General features: G+C 45.0%; 1 protein-coding gene across 4 annotated transcripts in view; it reads right to left on the reverse strand.

Annotated features, from left to right (window-relative positions):
- Positions 1–1,200: 1,200 nt before the first annotated feature.
- Tti1 (TELO2 interacting protein 1) overlaps positions 1,201–19,973 on the reverse strand; it is a 45,128-nt gene continuing 26,355 nt past the window's right edge. For all 4 annotated transcript variants that reach the window (XM_020172495.2, XM_020172494.2, XM_074074733.1 and 1 more), the window contains exons 5-8: positions 16,580–16,720; positions 14,407–14,611; positions 14,024–14,111; positions 1,201–1,884 (exon numbers count right to left, since the gene is read on the reverse strand). In XM_020172495.2, coding sequence (XP_020028084.1) covers positions 1,632–1,884; positions 14,024–14,111; positions 14,407–14,611; positions 16,580–16,720 — 687 coding nt within the window. In that variant the 3' untranslated portion in view covers positions 1,201–1,631. The remainder of the gene's footprint in view (positions 1,885–14,023; positions 14,112–14,406; positions 14,612–16,579; positions 16,721–19,973) is intronic.

Here is a 19,973-nt window from a genome sequence, read left to right on the forward strand (position 1 = left end):
TAGAATTGAATACCACCACCTACGGAGGACTAGCACCAGGACACAACACTGAGGAAAAATCAAACCTCACTCAAGACTCTTGCTCTGCCTCCCAATTTGTAAGAAATGCAGGTGACAGGAAGAGCCTGTGAAATGACCCGCCATGGGGATGCAATCAGTAAATCCAGACTGCGGGAAATGCTGCAGGATAAATGATGTCTCCTCACAAAACACTTGAAAGGGAAGGAGAGAGGTAGAGGGGGATCGATAAATTAAGAGATTTATTAAGGGACGCACTGACCCACAATGTACATAACTTACTTTGATCCTGATTCAAATGTCTGGGAAAATTAAGTCAATGAGTGAGTCCTTGACCACATTAAAGGATAGCTTAACTTTCTGTAGATGTGACAATGGTATTGTGGTTATACATTTAAGAGTTTGGGTAGGCCAGGAGTGGTGGCACATGCCTGTAATCCTAGCTACTTAGGTGGCAGAGACAGGAAGTTCACACTTCTAGGTCACCCCAGGCAAAAAGGTGGTGAGACCCTATCTCAAAACAAGCTGGGTGTGGTGGTTCACATATGTAATCCCAGATGTTCAGAAGGTAGAGATGGGAAGATTGTGGTCTGAGAATAGCCTGGGCAAAGTTTGCATGAGACCCTATCTGAAAAACAAACTAAAGCAAAAGGACTGGGGATGTGGCTCCAGAGGTAGAGCACCTGCCTAGCAACCCTGAGGCCCTGAGTTCAAACCCCAATACCACAAGAAATAAAAGCTTGGGTAAGACAGCTGGGATTTGCTTGAAGTTAACCTGGGGGATTGTGGGGCTGGCTAAATGGGCAGGGCTATGCATGAAGCAAGACTGACCACAGGTGCATGGACTTTGTGTGTATTGCTGAACCCAGGTCCTGGAGCACGCCAGGCAAACACTTTACCTCTGAGCTACACTCCCCACCCCTCACATGGGCTTCCTTCCGTGATTAGCCATACTAAAAATTAAGAAATCAATTTCCTACTTAAAAGATATCCAAAAAGTTGTTGAGTGGTTGCCTTTGGGAAGAGAAACCAGATGGCTTGGAAATGAGGTGGGGAGACTTATTTTTTACTGTTTTCTGTTTTGTACTGTTTGGATTTTATACCATGGTTCTGTATTACCCATAAACTCATTTAAAAAAAAATCATCCAATTTAAATAACAAACTTCAGAGTGAGCTCTTGATCATACTTCTCATCCAAGAGGTGCCTTTACTTCATATCCTTTGGAAGAACAATTTAGGTACAACAAATTAGTTCCATCTGATTGAGAGGGGGGTGTGTGTGATGGCAGGGCTGCCCTCTCAAGGTTCTTAGATGTGTGACACTTAAACTCGGCCCTTGTTCACCCATGACCCTTAAGCACTCAGGTGTGCACGTGTGCATGTGGTCGGTGGGCAGATGGGGCTGTGGTGACACAGACTGAGTTAAACTCCCAGAGCCCCCAGATAATGTCATTTAAAAACACGAGATGTGAAATATAAATAACAGTCAGCTACTTTCCTTCAATCCAATTTCTAAGCAGTTGTCTGACTGATCAATTTACACATCGATCGGCTGTCTGTTCCACCTTCACCATCTTTTCTGCGTTGCTGCCCTGGTGTTGGCAGAGCTGGCTCAGCCCAGCTTCTGGCTGGCAGGGAAGGGAGGTGGCTCCTTCCAGGTGGCAGAGCCTGCCTTCGAGGGATACTGTAGTTCCTGCAGCAGGCGGAGTACATTGGTGGTGTAGGGGTTCTGCTGCACAGTGGCCCCCTGCAGCTGCACGGGGTGGAGGCTGGGGTGGGGAGGTATGAATTGCAGAGGGCAATATAGCTGGTTCAGGAGGAGCCAGGTGGCATCCGGGTCTACTTTCATCAAGTGGAGGAAGACACTGTGGAGAGAAGCCAGGTGTGAGTGGGCAAGACAGAGAACAGAGAAGAGAGGAAGAAAGGAGGGTTGCTGTTCACCCCAGAGGCTGTTTACTGAGTTCTCTGAGAAGAAACTGATCACAGTATGAAATTATTTCAGACAGCACAGTGAACCACTTTAGTTCTTAAGACAAGACCATTAGGCTGGTCCCAGAATCTAACAGAAATAGAGGTAAACAGTTTCGTATCTACTGACATAGAATAAAATTGTAATTAGTCTGAACAGAACAGTATTGACATTAAGTGAGCTCTTGGCAAAGATACAGGAGTTGTGGAGTATAAAGCTGGAATTTTTGAAAACAAGAAAGATGACAGGGTTCACTCTTCATTATAGGCTCTGCTCAGCTCAGGAGGGGTAGGGATGGTGGGGGTGGAAGAGGGAAGCATGTAGATTTGGACCGGCCCCTCCCTGTCTTGCTTGGAGACTCTGGGCAAGCCTCCCAGTTTCCGTGTCTCCAGGTCCTCATGGGGGCCCTTGTCTCACTGCTGAACTCTGAAGTTGGACCCTTTCTGGCCACCAAGAGTCATGGACTCTTCGAAGTCTGCATGCTTGTGGCTCCCCATGGGGGGTCCATTTGCCCACAAGGATCAGACTCAACAGAACATGTGTTCTCCGCTGGCTGGCTAGGCTCCTTCAATCTTCTGGGGCAGCCCTGGCCCATAGCATTCTGGTAAACACAGAGCTCAAGAGCCTGGGCCATTATATACCCACCAAGAATGAGGTTCTTTATCGTGATCTGAACTTTGGGTCACATCCTTGTCTCATACCTGTTCAGCTTCTGCTTCAGAACCATCCATTATGTGTCAAGGGCCACCGTGGTCGACAGTCCCTGTGTAAATCTCACTTACCTGACTGACAGGCACACTGTGGAACTAAGTCTGGCTATTCAACCCCAGGAACTGAGGCCTCCCCAGCTTGGCAGCCTGCTGCCCCAGCCCAAGCATTACCCTGAGTGCAGAGACTATGGCTGTTTTGCTCACTGCTGTTCCTGGCCACCTGGCATGGCAGGTGGAAAGCATCCAGTAATACTTGTTGATTAAACAGGGTCTCATTTTTTTGGCGGTCCTGGGGCCTGAACTCAGGACCTCACTCTTGCTAGGCATGTGCTCTACCACTTAAGCCACTCTGCCAGCCCTGTTTTGTGGTGGATTTTTTGTGATAGGGCCTCATGAACTTTTTGCCCAGGCTGACTACAACCTTGAACCTCCTGAGTATCTAGGATTACAGGCATGACCCACTGGCACCTGGCCTGGATCTAATTTTTATGAGGACTCAGTGACTTACTAGGTGGCTCACAAATGACTTAAGAAGACATCCTTCCCTGGAATATTTACAGTCTGTGAGAGGATTTGCCAAGTGAGAATATCATGAACAGGATTCATGTTGTCATGGCATCACTAGCTAAGCAGCTTTGGGACATTATACAACTTGTCTGGCCTCAGTTTCCTCATTTCTAAAGATGGGAGATGAACTTCACTCAGGGTTTTGCTGAGATTTAAAATGCACATCAAACCCTACAGAGTTTAGCACAAGATAGCTATTTACCAACTAACCATACCGTTTACCCTCTGCATCCATAGGTTCCACCCATGGATTCAACCAGCTGTGGATTGAAAACACTGGGAAAAAAATCTGTGTCTGACTGAACAAGCACAGACATTTTTCCTTGTCATCATCCCTAAACAATGCAGTGTAACAACTGTTTACACAGCATCTACGCTGTATTAGGTATTGTAAGTAATCTAGAGGTGACTTAAAGCATATGCGAGGTTAGGTTTTTTTGTAAATACTACACCATTTTATGTAAGAGACTTGAGCATCCTCAGGTTTTGGTACCTGTGGGGGCCCCTTAAACCAATCCCCTGTCATATACCCAGGACAACTGTACATAGTATCTACTTGATGAATAAAATTTTGTTTTTTTTTTTTTTTGATGGGATTGGAATTTGAACTAGAGCTTCATGCTTGCAAAGCAGGCACTCTATCACTTGAGCCACATCTTCAGTCCATTTTTCTCTGGTTATTTTGGAGATTGGGGTCTTGAGAATTACTTGCCCAGGCTGGCCTCAAACTGCGATCCTCCCGATCTCAGTCTCCCAATTAGCTAGGATTACAGGCATGAGCCACCAGTGCCCGGCTCAAATTTTATTCTTGCCAACTATTTCTAGGAGTCTCTGGCATTTATTTGAGCATCAAATAGAAATTAAATTATTGCTAAGCAAAACTTAGTTTTGGGTTTTTAATTTCCTTAATCTGAAAAGCCTGTGCCCTCAGGATTTGAGTGTCACATCTGTGAAGCCAATTTTGTTCTCTTTCTTGGCTTAATAGACTTATGCTAAGAGGGTAAGGGAAGCAGGTTGGGAGTGGGAAGGGGCATTCTGAAATTTTGGGCCTGTTCTGGGCCTAAATAATTTTAAGTTTTCTTCACTTAGAATAATCTTGTGTTTATAACCTGCACAGTAGTTGCTGGAGAAGTGATTAGAATATTCTAATTCACCATTTCCACTTCACTGCAAAAAGGAGATGGGCCTGCGTGGGAGACAATTTTTGTTTAAAAACAAAAATATCTTTGATAATTAGAGTGGCAAGGGAAATGATAAAAACACACCAAAAACGGGAAGCAGATTTCTATTTACACGTGACACAGCTGACAGTTTTCCCTTGGTGTCAAAGACTGTTAGAATGCAAATGGTTTCATTTGATTTTTTTCCCCTCCAGGAACTGGAACAATTTCTCAAGCTACAGCATGGTGCTCTCGCTTCAAGGAATATTTTTATCTGGGCAACACTCAGCAAAGGGGTACCACAGCCCAGTTCAGCCATAGCTCTGCTCTGACATAAGATGTGGAATGAAAATGTGGCAATGTTCATTTTCTGAGCCCTTTTTAACATGCTAAATGTGGATGTTGTATTCATTGACAGGAAAGGAAAAGGAAAGAAGCCACTCTCTTTGCTCAGCAAGATCTCCAAATAAAATGCTAACAGGGAAGCAAAGATAGTTCACCTTCTTTTGTTAAACAAGAGCCAAACTCTTGGAAGAATTATTTGCGGTATCACTTCTTTGCTCTGAAAGGGGTTTACATCCCAAAATGGCGGGCTGCAATGTCAGGTTCCTTCTCCCGTCTCTGGTGGCTCCAGCAAATTACCTTGCCTGGTGAACCTGTTCCCGCCTCCTCCTATGGAGGACGATCACAGGTGGCCCACCTTCCTCACAGGTTTGATCTAAGGCTCTGAGGAGAGGAGGTGCAGGGAAACACTTTGAAGTGTATAATGAACACACTGTTCCAGAGAGAGACACAGAGAAGAAGAGAATGTGTGTGTGTCTAAGGAATAATTATCACTACCAACTCTAGCAGTATGGCCCTCCATGGATAATTCTCAGACGCTGAAAAGGGCAAAACATTTGTCTTTTGTCTCACTCATAATTCTTCCACATTGTCTTGGAGGGGGTCTCAATCCTCAGCCAATGGGTTCTAATTTTGTCTGTTATTTTCAGGAAGAAACGAACATGGCATATTTTGCCCTCCACATGCCTGAGGTGGGGAGCGAACTCCATGCCATACAAGCAGATGGCTGGCAGGCGCAGCTGCGCTTGTGTTGGGTGAGAGGCATGCGGCCTGCTGAACTCTAAACAACGACAAATTCTGAACCTGGACCCTCACTGGCTTCAGCCCGAGAGCTGAGCCCAAGGCTCAGGAGGTCAGGTTTACGTGCTTAGCAGCCAGGCTCTGTTCCAAACTCCAGTACCCCTTTTTCCGTAGCCAGTTCCTACCCAGCCTGGGCTGAAGAGGGACTTCCAGGGAGCCAAGAGCCCAAAGCAAAAGACAAAGTCCTCACAAGCCCCCTATGCATAATCAAAAGCCAAGAGACAAAGGCAGGACCTCTGCTTTGAAGTGACTTTGGAAAAGGCCTGGAAAATGTCCCCATACGTCTCCAGACACCCGGAGATGGCTGCTGAACATGCCAAACGGACAGTTGCAGCTTTTTCAAACACAAAGAGAAACACTTCAAAAAATCTATGTATACTATTTAACTCCTAAACAAAAATTTCTTTCTCTTTCCCCCCAGGCCCAAATCAGTGGCTCCAGGGAGCACAGTTATCAAGAGATTACCTGGTCCCCAGAGCACAGGAAGCACTCAGCTGTGCCTCATGCCTCTGCATGTCCTGAGGCGAGTGATTATCTCTCAATAACCTGTAGGGCCATGTAGCTTAAATGATAAGTTGACTTTAAAAAATTTAGAACTCCCCGTTAGGCAGTTTCTAAGCAACCTCTGTTTCCATGGCAAAGAAGCCTGGTGTTTATACTGATTTTTCACTTAAAATGAGGTTTTATTGAATTTCACTTCATGCAGGCAGCCATTTTCCTGCACTTCAGCCCTATCTACGATTGACGGGTATCAGTAAGTACCTAATAAACTCCAGTTGCCAACCCAACAGCAGTGGTTCATTCCTTCAGGATCAGTACTGGGATACTCCCAGGGAGCACACTGGGGCAGGGGTGTGTGTGTGTGGGGATGGGTGCAGGGCGGGGTAGGTGCCCTGGGGAGTAGGAAAGGTACAACTAGAATCTGGTCAGCTGGGTTTGGAACTTATGTCTTTGTGGTTCATATATAGCTCAGGCACTGTGAAAGGTCTTGGGATACAAAGTTGGATAGACAAAGACTCTGGTTTCAAGGTTCCATGTGGTGGGGATTAAAGACCCATTACAGAGGTCTGCAACTGTATGGCAAGGACCATCCTAGGCGTCTTGCATGGGGTGGAACTGGAGAAGGATTCTGAGGAGTGCATACATCTAGACAAGTCACTTCTTTATAAAGCAGGGACAGTTCAGATCAGTTCTATGGTGCCTTCCAGCTCTTATGGACCTCAGATCTCCAGCATCAGTACTGGATCCTACTTCCTCCCCAATATGGTAAAATAAAAAAGAAACCCCTGTGCTATAGCAGCAGACGTCAGAGGGTGTCTCCACCATCTCTGTCTAGACAACATCTGCACAAAGGGAGCTCTAGAAAACTGCCAGCCAATCAAGGCTCAGCAAAGCTAAATAAACTGTAACTGAAACACAGGCTCCTAGCTCTCCCAAGTGACAGGCTATTCTTTCTGTGTCAATTACTTGCTCGAGGGATCTGCTGTTCTTTGTCTCTTTCCGGATTTATAAAATGCTCTCATAGACTGTCAGGGTAAATGCAAGAGGTAAAGAACTTGTGGTTTTTGTGATGTTTATTTATTTATTTATTTACTTATTTTGGGGCCGGGGCTTCTAAAGAGGTTATTCCAGAATGTCTCCTTAGGAACATGATACAGGCTATCTCTATCTGGGCATGACTCAATGTGATCAGAAAATAAACACTTGCTGGAAAGCAGGCATATACACAAAGCTATTTCAGCCTGCCAGTTGTATCCTCTCAGGCAGAACAGCCTCCACACCCTTCTTTTCTCTGGCCATCTCTTCTCCCATTACTCTGTGCTGCAAATGAGGCTGTGTGCTGCCTTTTAAATAAATGGATGTTCAAGGTGTCAACGTGTCCTAGCCAGGAAGCAGTGGGGCTATGTTTCCATACTCGGTAATTTACTCTAATGGGTCTTGGTTCATTGGTTAACCAGTATTTCAAGCCTGTCCTTTCTTGCTATTCAATTTAGCTATCTTCCCCTGCACGGAGGTCGTTTTTTTGTTTCTAAATGTTGGAAATGGAGGATTATGACTGGAAGCAACGATTTACTCTCCAAATAAATACTACCAATTACCTTTGCAGCTATATGTACTCATTAGACCTAACTATATTTACCTGTTCAAAGCCATTCATCTATCGATCTAACTCCAACACGCACACACACAGAGACCCATATTAAAAATATTTAAATGCAACAAGGACAGGATTTAAAACCATAAACACCCGTAGAAGTGTATGATGCTAATCATGCCCCTAAAGTACCATGAGACAAAGTGTCATAAATGCAGCGGAATGACTCCACTGCTTTGTGCATACTTAAAAGGATATGGCACTGAGAAGCCCAATCTGTTGTAGACAATTCAAAAATCAGCCAGAACCCAGAAGGGTTTAAATCCCACTGGGAAGGATTGAAAAGCAGTCTCTTCCATCTGACCAGTTCTCCCACCTTCTGGCCCCCCATGACTGTGCTGCTGGACACTGATTTCAAAGTGGCCTTCTGTACCTACTGGCTTGGGCCTTAGTTCTGGTGGCTGTACTCTCAGGCCACATGCAGTGCTTCCTGCCCTTCCCTGGAAAACAAAGACAGTTTGGTAGCAGCCACCTATTTCCCCCTCCTCCCTAGATTATTTTCCTGTAACCTGTGTCTTGGCACTAAGCCAGCAGCCCCCAGTGATGAAGGCCTTAAGAAGAGGCTCTCGGAAATGTGCTTCTGTGTTTACTGCAAGGACACTAAGGACATTAGTCACAGCAGCACCCCTGCTCTTCTAAGACGACCTGTGGAGAGTAAGGCTCAATAACAAGGAAAGCTGAGCATCTTTCTCTTTCTACACTGGTATTCCAGCAGTCACTGGAAGCTGTACAACAAAGCACACTTCCTCTTTGCTCTGTTTGTCAGGAAGGGCAGAGCCACTTTGGAAGTCCAGCTCCAGCAAAGGTCAGGGCTTTACTCTGCATTGTATTTGTTAACCTCAACTTGCCTTCATCTTGGTTCTGCTCTTACTATTTTTCTATTTAAAATATTTCCTTCTTTCCTTGCTGCATACACTTAACTTATAAGAGGGGCCCCAAGTCATTTTTGGAATTAAGGGGAAAGTCTGCATATTAATGAACAACTATTACTTTTTGACTTTTGAATTCTGTGGTGTTATTTCATGTTAAAAATTAGTATAGATGACCTTACTGAACCTTGCAATAATTGTATTGGGTAAAAGATAACAAATACGCTTACTTCAGTCCTATAGGTGAGGAAACAGAGAAGTAAATTAATTTGCCTAAGAATACACTGCTGTTGAGCAGCTTTGGGAGGCATACTCCGAACTTGGAATTACAAGTTCTCAACATAGTACTTGGCCTCAAAATAAGAGATCTAATAAAAATCTTTTAAACAGGCGCTGGTGTGTAGCTTAGTGATAGATTCTATCATGTCAATCATGAACAAAACTCTGGGTTTGTTTTTATTTATTATTATTTTGGTTTTTTTTCGGTATTGAGGTTTGAACTCAGGCCTTGCACTTGCCCCAAGACCTTGGGTTTGATCCCCAGCACTTCCCCATCTTTTAAATAAATGCACATATAAGAAAACAATTAAGGCCATTTCCTGGGTTACCATACTTGGTACTAAGTTTATAACATTTATTCCACATTATATAATATAATATATAACTCCTGCTATCTGCTCAAGACAGATAACAGGCCCTGAAAAGGGACAAAGTGGCTAACCTGTGATATGCCAAGGTTTTTTGATAATCGAAACTCACTTTGAACAGGCAACACAGCCACCGGGCTGGATCTGCCATCAAGAGCATCCTGTTCCCAACTCCGCACTGTGTGTACCTGTGCAAACACACACCCCTGGGGGTAAAAACAGTTGGCCCTAGCAAGTTATCTGTTGCATAACAAGGAAGCAGGGAATGGATGGTAGCATTTAGCTTAAGTAGCACAGAGGTCCCTGCTTTCAGATCTGAAACCCAGGAACCAGTTTACAGCAGTTTATAATCTGCATGGCAGATGTCTCTTATCTTAGACACCATGGAATCATGCCTACATATGCACAGTGAACAGCTTCAGATGAGTGTATTTTTAGAACAATGGGTCTTGAAAAGAAAAGCAGCAACGTCTGTCAAAAGATGGATAATAGGAAAGCTAACTACTTGGTCTGCATTTGTCAACTATTAATCAAGTGTCAAAAAGGAAAAATACAAGGATTGCCATTTCCATGCTGAGTGCAATCCAAGGGGGAAACGGCTTTGCAGCCCAACCTCAAACAAGCTGCCCATACCATTTAAGGGAATGAGCTACTCATTTCAAGCTCAGCTGAACTAGCAGATCACCTCCGTCGCTCCTGATCTGTTCAAATAGAACAGGCCTGTGTGTGGTGGAGAGAGGAGTCAGGCTCTGGCAGGGATGAAATGAAGGAGCCTGTGCCAGTCTGTGTTTGTCCAGGGTTTGAAGGCACTGGCTGATTCTTTGATGGGCTGTGATCCTACTGCTAGAGAGAGCACAGGGAAGTCAGCCAGTAAATGAACCTTCAAACCTGGTCTTCACTTCCCACGCAAATTGGGGTAGGGAGAGTTGCACAATTAACATGAAAAAGACCCTTCTGAGATGAAAACCCCTGTTCAGATTTCAGTGCAGACTCATAAGAAATAATGCATTCAAGTGTGTGTGTGTGTGTGTGTGTGTTCTACATATATACATTTGGAAAATAAGTGGTATGAGCAAAAAGGTCTTCTGTCTTGTTTCCTCTATTTTCAGTGCCTAGAACAGTGCCTGACACACAGGGGCTCCCCAACCCATCAGAAGGAACCGAGTGTACTTCCTGAACACATGAAAGCAACTCATCCACACGAAGACCTTAGGAGGAGGGTGTTATTAGCACTCCATTTATAGAGGGAGGCAATGAAGCACAGGATACCGAGTCATTGCTCGAGGTCATGCAGCTGGTAAGATGTGAACCTAGGTTTGTCCAATGCCAAGACTGGTGTTTTCTCATACACCAGAGCCAGGCAGAGGAAGCTGAATGGGCACTGTCCCCCCGCCAATACACGTTGGGGACCAAGCAGTAACACCCAGGATCTGCATGGCCAGAAGGTACAGTGTTAGTAACTACCTGCTGGCACCCTACCTGAGCTCTGGGGCCGCCAGGTGGGACAGAGATCAAATCGACTAAAAGCTTTCTTTTTCTGTCATGAGACTTGTTGGGCATGAATGTCATCTTTTTAAAACTAGATATTGTCTAGTTTTGCTTTCTTGTAGTCCACTGTGAGGGATGGCTGAATGATATGAGACTTCACTGCAAGATAGGGAGCCTCAGAGGCTAGTAAGAGACTGGCCCAAGTGTGTGGTTCTAATAGATTTGAGCCAGGATGAGCTCATGTACTGGCTTGAAGAAAACACAGAAATCTGGGATATATGCTGTCATCTCAAGTTCCTCTCATATATGGAAGGGAAAAGCACCAGGGTCAGAATGGCACAGAACTGCATTCTGGGAGATATCCTGGAAGCTTCTGGGGCCACCTGGGAATTTCAATTAGGTTCACCTCTGCATTGGGCTGAGATGGGGCGTAGCTGATCTCACCTGTTATTCATAATCTAGTGCTCACCCTTAAGTACACTGCCTTAATTACAGCTCCCGGGATGCTGACCCCTTCTCCCACATCACAAATATGATTTGCTCATTTGTTATCCATTGAAATGATTTAACTAGATGGACTTTGGGGTGTGTGTGCATGCATGGGTGCCTGTGTGTGTGTGTGTGTGTGTGTGTGTGTGTGTGTGTGTGTGTGTGTGTGTGTGTGTGTGTGTGTTTGTGTTCAATGCCAGCTAACAGTGACACCTGGTGGTAACAAGCAGCAAGGTTATACCCTTCCCCCAACTCTGCTCCCTCAAGTTGCAAGATTTATGCTGCCTCCTTACAAGGCACATTCGGTAGATAAACTGGAATGGCATCTCCGTTCTTAGCATTTACAGCCTCAGTTATATTAACCATCCTCTGATCAATTTCCATTTCCAGAGTTTACAGCTTGGATGTAAAAGCTTGCCACAAAAGGCTGTATTTAATATGACAAATTAAAAAAACAAACACAGGCTTGGTCATTCTTTGGAGCCAGGAAAAGCAAACAGGAAGAAGGAAAACCCAACTGTAGTGCACACAAAGAGGAATTTTCATAGAGCGGTCAAGTTTGCCTCCATTCTACACAATGAAGGCCCCTGAGGTTCAAACCCCACCTGCATGGGGGCCCACACAGGCGCCTGCTCCCTGGCTGGGGTACCCCTCTATCTCCTGTCGGAAGGCTCAGAGCAGCCATGCCTGGCACACTCCTTTACCAGCCCTCTGGCAAACAGAGGGGATGGTGGGGACATCACCACTTCTGAAAGAAGCTGGTCATCTCTGGACAGCTCTGCCTTTCACTGGCTCTTCTGAATCCTAAGCAAGGCCTGGCTTTTTGCAAACTCCCAACCACAGGGCACCCCCCCAAACACAACTGAGCTTTCCCTTTTCCCATGAGAGTAGATGTGTATATGTCAGTCTGACAGCTGTGTGGAGAATAACAAGGGGCAGGAGTAGAGGCAGAGGCTAGTGTGGAGGTTTCTGCAGTTATTCAGGTTATGGTGATGGTGGCCTGGCCTACACTGGTGCTTGGAGGGGAAGAGAAACAATCTGAAGAGAGATTTTCCAAAATGCTTTCTCTTGGTAATGGATGAGGGGAGGGAACAGTGGATTCAGGACAAGCAGCCCTCTGGGCCTGCAGAGTGGGGACTCCATCTCATGCAGGGGCGTGGCTCATCAGCACTAGCGGGTTTGACTGGTCAGTACAATCAGCCCACCTTCTCTCTCTCTTTATGTGGTAATGTGGCTCATATAGACACCAGGTTTCCTATTGTCTCAGGCTTCTTTTCCCATTTAGAGAGCTTATTAATTTCTAAATCAAGATGCCAAATCAGCTCCTGATCAAGGACAACACTGATTTTTTTCCCTGACTTCAAAGTAAGTTTGCAGATGATGTGTGTGAAGCAATCAACCTTGCACTTCCTCCCCTCCTGCAAGGCAGAGGGAGGTCATCTGACTCAACCCTGAACAGAATGCATGGAATGCACGCTGGAGCAAACAAAGGGAGCCTAGTCAAATGGTCTGCATGCATCTGCCTCCTCCTGAGGCATCTTGAATACTAACTCAAGATTCAGCAAGCTCCACTTCCAGGTTTAATTGCTTTCGGTAGCAAAAAAGGGAGCATTAGAAATGAAAAGAAAATGAATTGTGAATATTAGCTTGTTTGATGGCTCTGAACCTAAAGGATGGCATGCTGTGGGTACAGGAAAAGTATAATGGGACAGAGTGTGAAAATCAGATCTCTACAGCTCTTGGTTTGTAACAGGCACCCAAAAGAATTTAAGATGAAGTCATTATGTTCTTGAGTTGCACTTAAATCACAGCACTATCAGCTGTTAGGCACTGCCCAACCCAGGGAGGGCTATTTTTACCCTAAGTTGGCTCTTTAGGAACCAGAAGCAACTTGGGATGCACCCTGTGCTCCAGAAACTATGATTCTGGGCCTAAGTGATGCGATGGAAAAAGGACAGAAAGAAAAAAGGCTACTGGGGAATCAAGGGCAAAACACTGCAAAGACAATAAATCAATTCAAAAAGAGATTCCCCTCACTTTCAGGGAGTACAAGGTTTATAAGGCAGCAGGTTGCTCTCCTTATTCCACAGCCAGAGTGGTGGTCTTTGAGCTCCTAGCGGAACAAGGTGACTCCTAATTCCTACCCTACTAAGGATGATCAGGGACCTGCCTCTAACACCTGGGAGGAGGGATCCTGCAGCATGGCTGGCAGCAGGTGTCCAGAGGACAGCAGTTTCAGATTATAGGCTATTCCCAGGAGGAAGGAGAGCTGAGGAAAGGGGGCCAGCATGTACTTTCAGTTTTAAGTCTGAGGATGCAGCTGTGCTCACATGTTCAGTTTACAAGAAAAAATCACTTATACTTGAGAAACTGGAAACAGCATCTTCTATTAGAAGTGGTACAGTCATTCTCTAATAAGCACGTTATGGCAGATCAGTAATCTAGTGCTTTTGTTTTGCCATGGAAGAAACTGAGGTGTGAAGCACCGAGTCACAGGGTCACCAGGAATAGGGCATAGAAACAGGTCACCCAGGAGGGTTCTGGGTTCCCTCCAGCACAGTCTTTCTGCTTTGTGTCCCTTCTGGAATTGTTGCTGACAGTGCAGCAGAGGAAAAGGTTACTTGCAAAGAGAAATGCATCTAGTAAAAATACCATCTTTGGAGCTGGCACAGCTAAAGAAATCATCTTAACCTGGCAAGGAGAGAGAAAAAAAGAGAGCAGAGATTGCCTCAACTCTGCTCACCATTAGCAAATCATCTATAATTTAGAACAAACGTAAAGAGATGTGGGTGATCAAGCAGACGTACCTCCTGGCAGCCTCCTGTAATTTCATGGGCTGTTTGGTGCTGAGGTAAATCAAGCAGGCATCAGCCACTTTATTCAGGTCACCCTCACCTACAGAGAGGAAAAACAAAACAAGCATTGGCCCTCAGACTCATCTGGGACAAGCAGTAACCAATTATTGTCAGGGGGGAACTGGAACAGCCTGGTGAGCTGTTTCTTGAACATTCTCTACTCCATCCCACAAGCCAGGAACACATCAAGGTAAACAGACAAATGGGGCTAGAGCTGACTGAAGGAGGTGCACATGAAGGCAGGTGAGAGATACAAGTGCCACTAGGCATAGAGTGCAATGGCAGGATAAGACACACACAAGGTCTATGTCCCAGTGAGCTGAGGTGGTACCTACCTAAATCAAGGCTCTCACAGAGGGGGCCCAGACCCTGCAAGACGGCCAGCTGCAACTTGAAGGCCAGCGTGTGTGAGTAAACTGGTCCGGCCCTGGCGCTGATAGGGGCCTGGGTGGCTAAGGAGCCAGCCAGTTTTGGCAGGACATCTTTGCAGAACCGGCTCCGTAGAAAATCACCACACTTGCCTCCCAGCATCTGCAAAACCTACAGAAACAGTCCCCAACCTGGTGACTGCACATTGCAGTCACAAAGGCAAGAAAGGGCTGAAGAATGCTTGGTAATTCAATTCTGTCTAGGTTGCTACTTGGAAAAAAAATAGAATTACTGTTGTTAATTCCTTGCCCATACATAGTTTGTGATTCTGACAGTTATGAATTCAGAGGTCTCTGCTCCCAAGTCATGGCTGCTTCTCTCCATAAATACAGATTACACGGAGAATAATTCAGAGGAATCGGGTTGGATGAATAATATGATTAATACCTTGATTTTCCTCCCTTTTTTTGATTAAAAAAAAAAAAAAGCTTAAAGTGGTTCATATAGATCATCTCCAGAATTTTCCTGAGGAGAGACTTGGGCTTTTACCTCTAGCTAGCTGAGCAAACATAAACTCTGAGGCTCAGCTGCTGCCCATGCAATCATCAGGAGAGTGGTGAATGGGCTGTGGTCCCTGGCTGAGCCAAGGCTAGTCCCTGTGGCTGGAGCCAACTCTGTGCTCCTTCTGTTCAACTGCACAATCTCATGTACATCACCCTCATTCTGTCTTTCACAACATGCGAATTCTTTGCATGTCTCATTTTAAACTTTCTCTAGCAGAACATATTGAAACGTTTGGCCCGGCTGCACAAGACTGAATATACAGGAGAACAGGAATTTCTTTAACAATTGGTAAGCAAGGCATAACCAGCACACAGAGCATCTGCCCACTCTGCAGTCATTCCAGGTCCCTCAGCTGGACTGCATGAGGCTTTGCAGACCTCAGGCATGTGGAAAAAGGAGCCATGTGTCCGCATGTGGAAAAAGGAACCTTGATTTTGGCACACACATCTTTATACTTTTGCATCTTTCTACATTTGTTGTCATTTCAGATAACCTATTAATTTTCATAAAGGAAAGAAGCACTTCTGAATATGATTTAGTAATACCTCCTTCTCTCTTGCCTCTTCCAGCCTTGCTCCTTCCCTGTCTCATATATGTACATGTACACACACACACTCACCATTTTATGATTTTGGTTTGGAAAAAAATACTAACAATTTTACGTGTTTAAATGCAAGCTGGTATTTTAGTCTAGTATATGCTGAAGAATCTTACAGAAAACCAAACCACTTTGCCAACTATATTAATCGCATTCTCAGCTTCACTTCACGTCTTGACACATCTCTTTTCTTTGTCTCATCTTGCTCATCTATTTCTAATTTATGTTAGCTTGCCAGGGTAAATGAATTTTTGTAGGATGCTGTTAAGTGCTTTTTAGAACAAGGAAGGACATAAATAAATAAATGAAAATACATGTGCTAATATCAGCCAAACAAAGTCAGGAGAATAACACCTTTCATCTATACAGGGCTTTTAGCTTCTCAGAGCACTTTGCCAGGGTCTCATTTCACCTTGTAACACTATGAGGAAGGTGGTATAGGTGTTCCTAAGCCCCACCAGAACACAGAGAAAACAGGCACTCATGGGCTCTGCCCAAAGTCATTTGGGTGTGCAGAGGATGCCCTGCTAGGATCCAGGTCCCCAACTCTGTGCACTGCAGTAAACATGAACATGAGCCCCATGGGATTTGTCATTTACCAGGTGAACAATCTTGTGACACTTTTTTAACCTCTCTGAGCTTGTTTTGCTCTCTGCCCAAAATGGAGAGAATATGCCTACCTTACACAGTTGTTACGAGATGAGCTCCTGCGAGGGAAAGTGCCAAGCTCACTGGTTGGTACATGGGAGACACTCAATAAATACTGGTAGCCCTTTGCTTTACCAGTTCATTCTGCTTCAATTTAAAAGGAAAGTGATTGTCATTTTGTTCTCTTTGTGTTTCTCATTTTTTCAATACTTTCTTCAAGGTCTGTGACATTGCAACCAGATAAAAGAGAGGCAATGCAAAAGACCCTGGTGAGCTCTGTGCTTAGGACCTCTGTCCCATGACAGAGAGCAGGGGTGTCAGTGCTGTACCTTGAAGGCTCTGAGCACTGCCAGGGGGTCATCATTTGTGAGTCGGTGCACGAGTGAGGGCCAGGCCTGATGAGCCAAGGGAAGAAGCTGGTTCTTGTGGGACTGTAGAACCACCACACACAAGCCCAGCACATCTAAGACCTGAAAGAAAAAAACTGAGTTTCAGCAGATGGCACAGATTTGAAATCAGACACCTGGGATCAAGTCATGATTTTAAATGAGTAAGACTGAGAAATGCATTAATTGAGCGAGTATTTAGTGAGTGCTGACTACAGGCCAAGTTAGGGACAAGGACACAGGACACAATACACAGATTCCTTGCCATCATAGGGATTATGGTCAGCCAGAAAAAGAACTTAGTTAAATAACATCCAATAAAGAGATGATTATCGATTGTATCAAGAAGAAAGGAAAGGGTGAAAAGCAAAGAAACTAAGGGAAAGAGTTAAAGCATACAGTCTGTTGGGGAGGAGTCTCTGGGAAACAGCTTCTAAAACAAGACATAAACAATGAGCAGCCATTAGTCCTGAGAGTGAGAGTGTTCCTGTAGCTGGACCATCACAAGGAAGACCTGAGGCTGGGGAGGAGCTCAGTGGTAGAACACTTGCCTAGCATATGCAAGGTCCTGGGATCCATACCCAACACTGCAAAAAACACACAAAACATAAACAAAAATAAAACCCAAAAAACCCAAACCAACAAGGAAAACCTGGAGCTTGCTCTTATGAAACAAGAGAGGGCATTAAAGAGCATGACAGAGGAGGGGTGAGACAGGACCAAAGCATCTTTTATTTTGTACTAAATGCAGTGGGGTGTCATCCAAGTCTTTTGAGCAGGTAAGTAACATGACATGATTCATGTTTTCAGAAAGGTCATTCTGGCTGCTGAGTGGAGAAGGATCTTAAAGAGGGAGAGAGAAGTTAAGAGGCCATAGCACATGTCCACATGAGAGGAACAAAGAGCTATGACCACGTGATGGTGGCAGAGGCAGAGCAATGAAAGGATTTGAGATCTAGGACTGGACGTTGGGAGGAGAGTTATCATTTGCAGCTGCTTGGGCTGAGTGTAGGAACTGAGGGAGAGAGGTGTCACTAAGCAATATGGGAGCAGTGGGGAAGCAAACTGACAGGCTGGTGGACTCAAGTCTTGTTCCAGCCACCTGAAGAGCCAAGCAGGCAACTGGGGGTCAGGCCGATCTCATAAGAGAGGTTTGGGCTAACCTAAGATGTAAAGTGATTGTTTTTGCCCTCCTCTTACATCTCAACCCACTGAACACAGACAGCCAACATCAATGTCACAGGCAGTGGTCAGTGTGACAGCTGATGCAGGCTTCACAAGGATGAGCCAGCCTTCAACAGCACATGTGAGATGCACATTTGAGTCAGAAAGGCAGAGTAAAGTCTGCCAATATGAAGCCTTATTGGGAGCCTCATACATACTGGTCCATACTAAGTCTGGAACAGAAACATAGAAGAGGCCCTGCCACAGAGGCGGTTATAGCAGAGAGCAGAGCAGCACAGTGGCAAGGGCTTTGGTATCACTGACTGCCTTTGAATTTGAGTTGTTACTACTTGGACAAATTACATTATATTTTATTGATTCAAATTTGCACATTTTTTCCCTCTGCCTGGAATGTTCTACCTGCCTTTGCCCCTTTGCATGGCTGGCTCCTCAACCTTTAGAAATGCTACTGCATAGCCTGGAGTGGTAGTGCATGCCTATGATCTCAGATACTCAGGAAGAGGAGGCAAGAGGATCATGAATTTTAGGCTAGCCCAGGCAAAAGTGACATCAAAAACAAAAGTGCACCAGGTGCTGGTGACTCATGCCTATAATCCTAACAACATGGGACAGGTTGTGGTTCAAGGCCAGCCTGGGCGAAAAGTTCAGGAGACCCTGTCTCAACCAGTTGTTTGGCACAGTGGTGTCACCTATCATCCTAAGCTGCATAGGGAGCTGAGATTGGGAGGATCACAGTTCTAAGTCAGTCAGGGCAAAAAGAGTTCATGAGACCCCACCTCAACAGAAAAAGACTAGGTGTAGAGGTACATGCCTGTCATCTCAGCTAAGGTGAGACATGTAAATAGGAGGATTGAAGTCTAGGCTGGCCTGGGCAAAATGTAAGACCCGATCTCCAAAATAACCAGAACAAAAAAGGCTGGAGGTATGGCTCAAGCAGTAGAGCACTGAAAAAAAAAGCTACTTCCTTAGAGACAATAGCTAATCTGAATCAGAATGTAAACTCTGCTTCATTCAATGGGGCTTGGTTCAGAGGAGGTTTCCAAAATTTACTTACTGTTCTCTATCATAGAACCTACTTACTATCTTGAGAATATTTCCTTGACTTGGATGTGTGTTTGTGTCTTGTCTCTCCCCACAACAGACAGGATTTTCCAGGAAGACAGGGATCATGCCTGGATCATGACCTTCCATAATTCTGCATTACCTGCAGAACTGCTTGATGAGCACTGAGTGAATGAATGAGTATGAATGCCATATCTGAGGCAAATGGTTTTATCTTTATAACCAACAACCCTCTAAGGAAGCATCCTCATCTCCATTCACACATGAAGGTATTAAAGCTCAAAACTGAGCTGACTCAAGGTCACCTGGCAAGAAGGGCAGAGTCAAGGTTTGAACACAAGTAAGTGGGTGTGACTTCAACTCTAGCTCTTACCAACTGCAGTGTCTACGGAGCTGCTACAAAGCCCCTATAAAAGGGAAAGCTTTGAAGGATACTCTGGAGTTTGCCAAATGTTATCAACCACATCACCTACATGGAAGCCTTGTCTGTAACAAGAACTCAAAAAGTGCTTGTTGAATAGAACATATGTCTCAGGAAGGCCAAAAACAAAAACTCCATAAGATTTGAGACAATCTTTGTTTGCCCCCCAACCCTGACCAAGGCAATGTGCTCCTTTTGTGAGTCACTAAGACAGCTGTTTTTTCCCTCCTGCTTGGGGGTGGGAGAAGGAATGTTGTTTTCCTTTGTGTGTAAGATCTTCCCTGGAGTGATTGTGAAAGTCCTGGCCCCCACTACCGCTCCACTCCACTGTCCTGTTACTGTGTCACTCCTGTTATGTTTTAATTCCTGCTGATGGTGGTGCTTGCTTGGGAAACTGCCAGCAAACAAGGATGTAATATGATGAAAAGGTAAGAGTTTTTCCTAGGATGAAAATAGAAACAGAAACAGAGATAAGGGTCAGGCTTGGAAGAATGACTACTTTAAAGTATTAAAACCTGCAACCTGCACTAAGTCAGCTCAGAGAAATGATATCCTTTCAAAGCACGTATTTTTCTCTCCCCTGGGGAGTCAATGAGTTCCCAAAACTCAGTTTTTTTAATGTAAGGGACTCAGTTCCCTTTTGGTATCTGAGCTGACACAGAAAGGTAT

The sequence above is a fragment of the Castor canadensis genome, chromosome 5 (genome assembly GCF_047511655.1).
Source record: "Castor canadensis chromosome 5, mCasCan1.hap1v2, whole genome shotgun sequence".
In the NCBI taxonomy this organism is placed as follows: domain Eukaryota; kingdom Metazoa; phylum Chordata; class Mammalia; order Rodentia; family Castoridae; genus Castor; species Castor canadensis.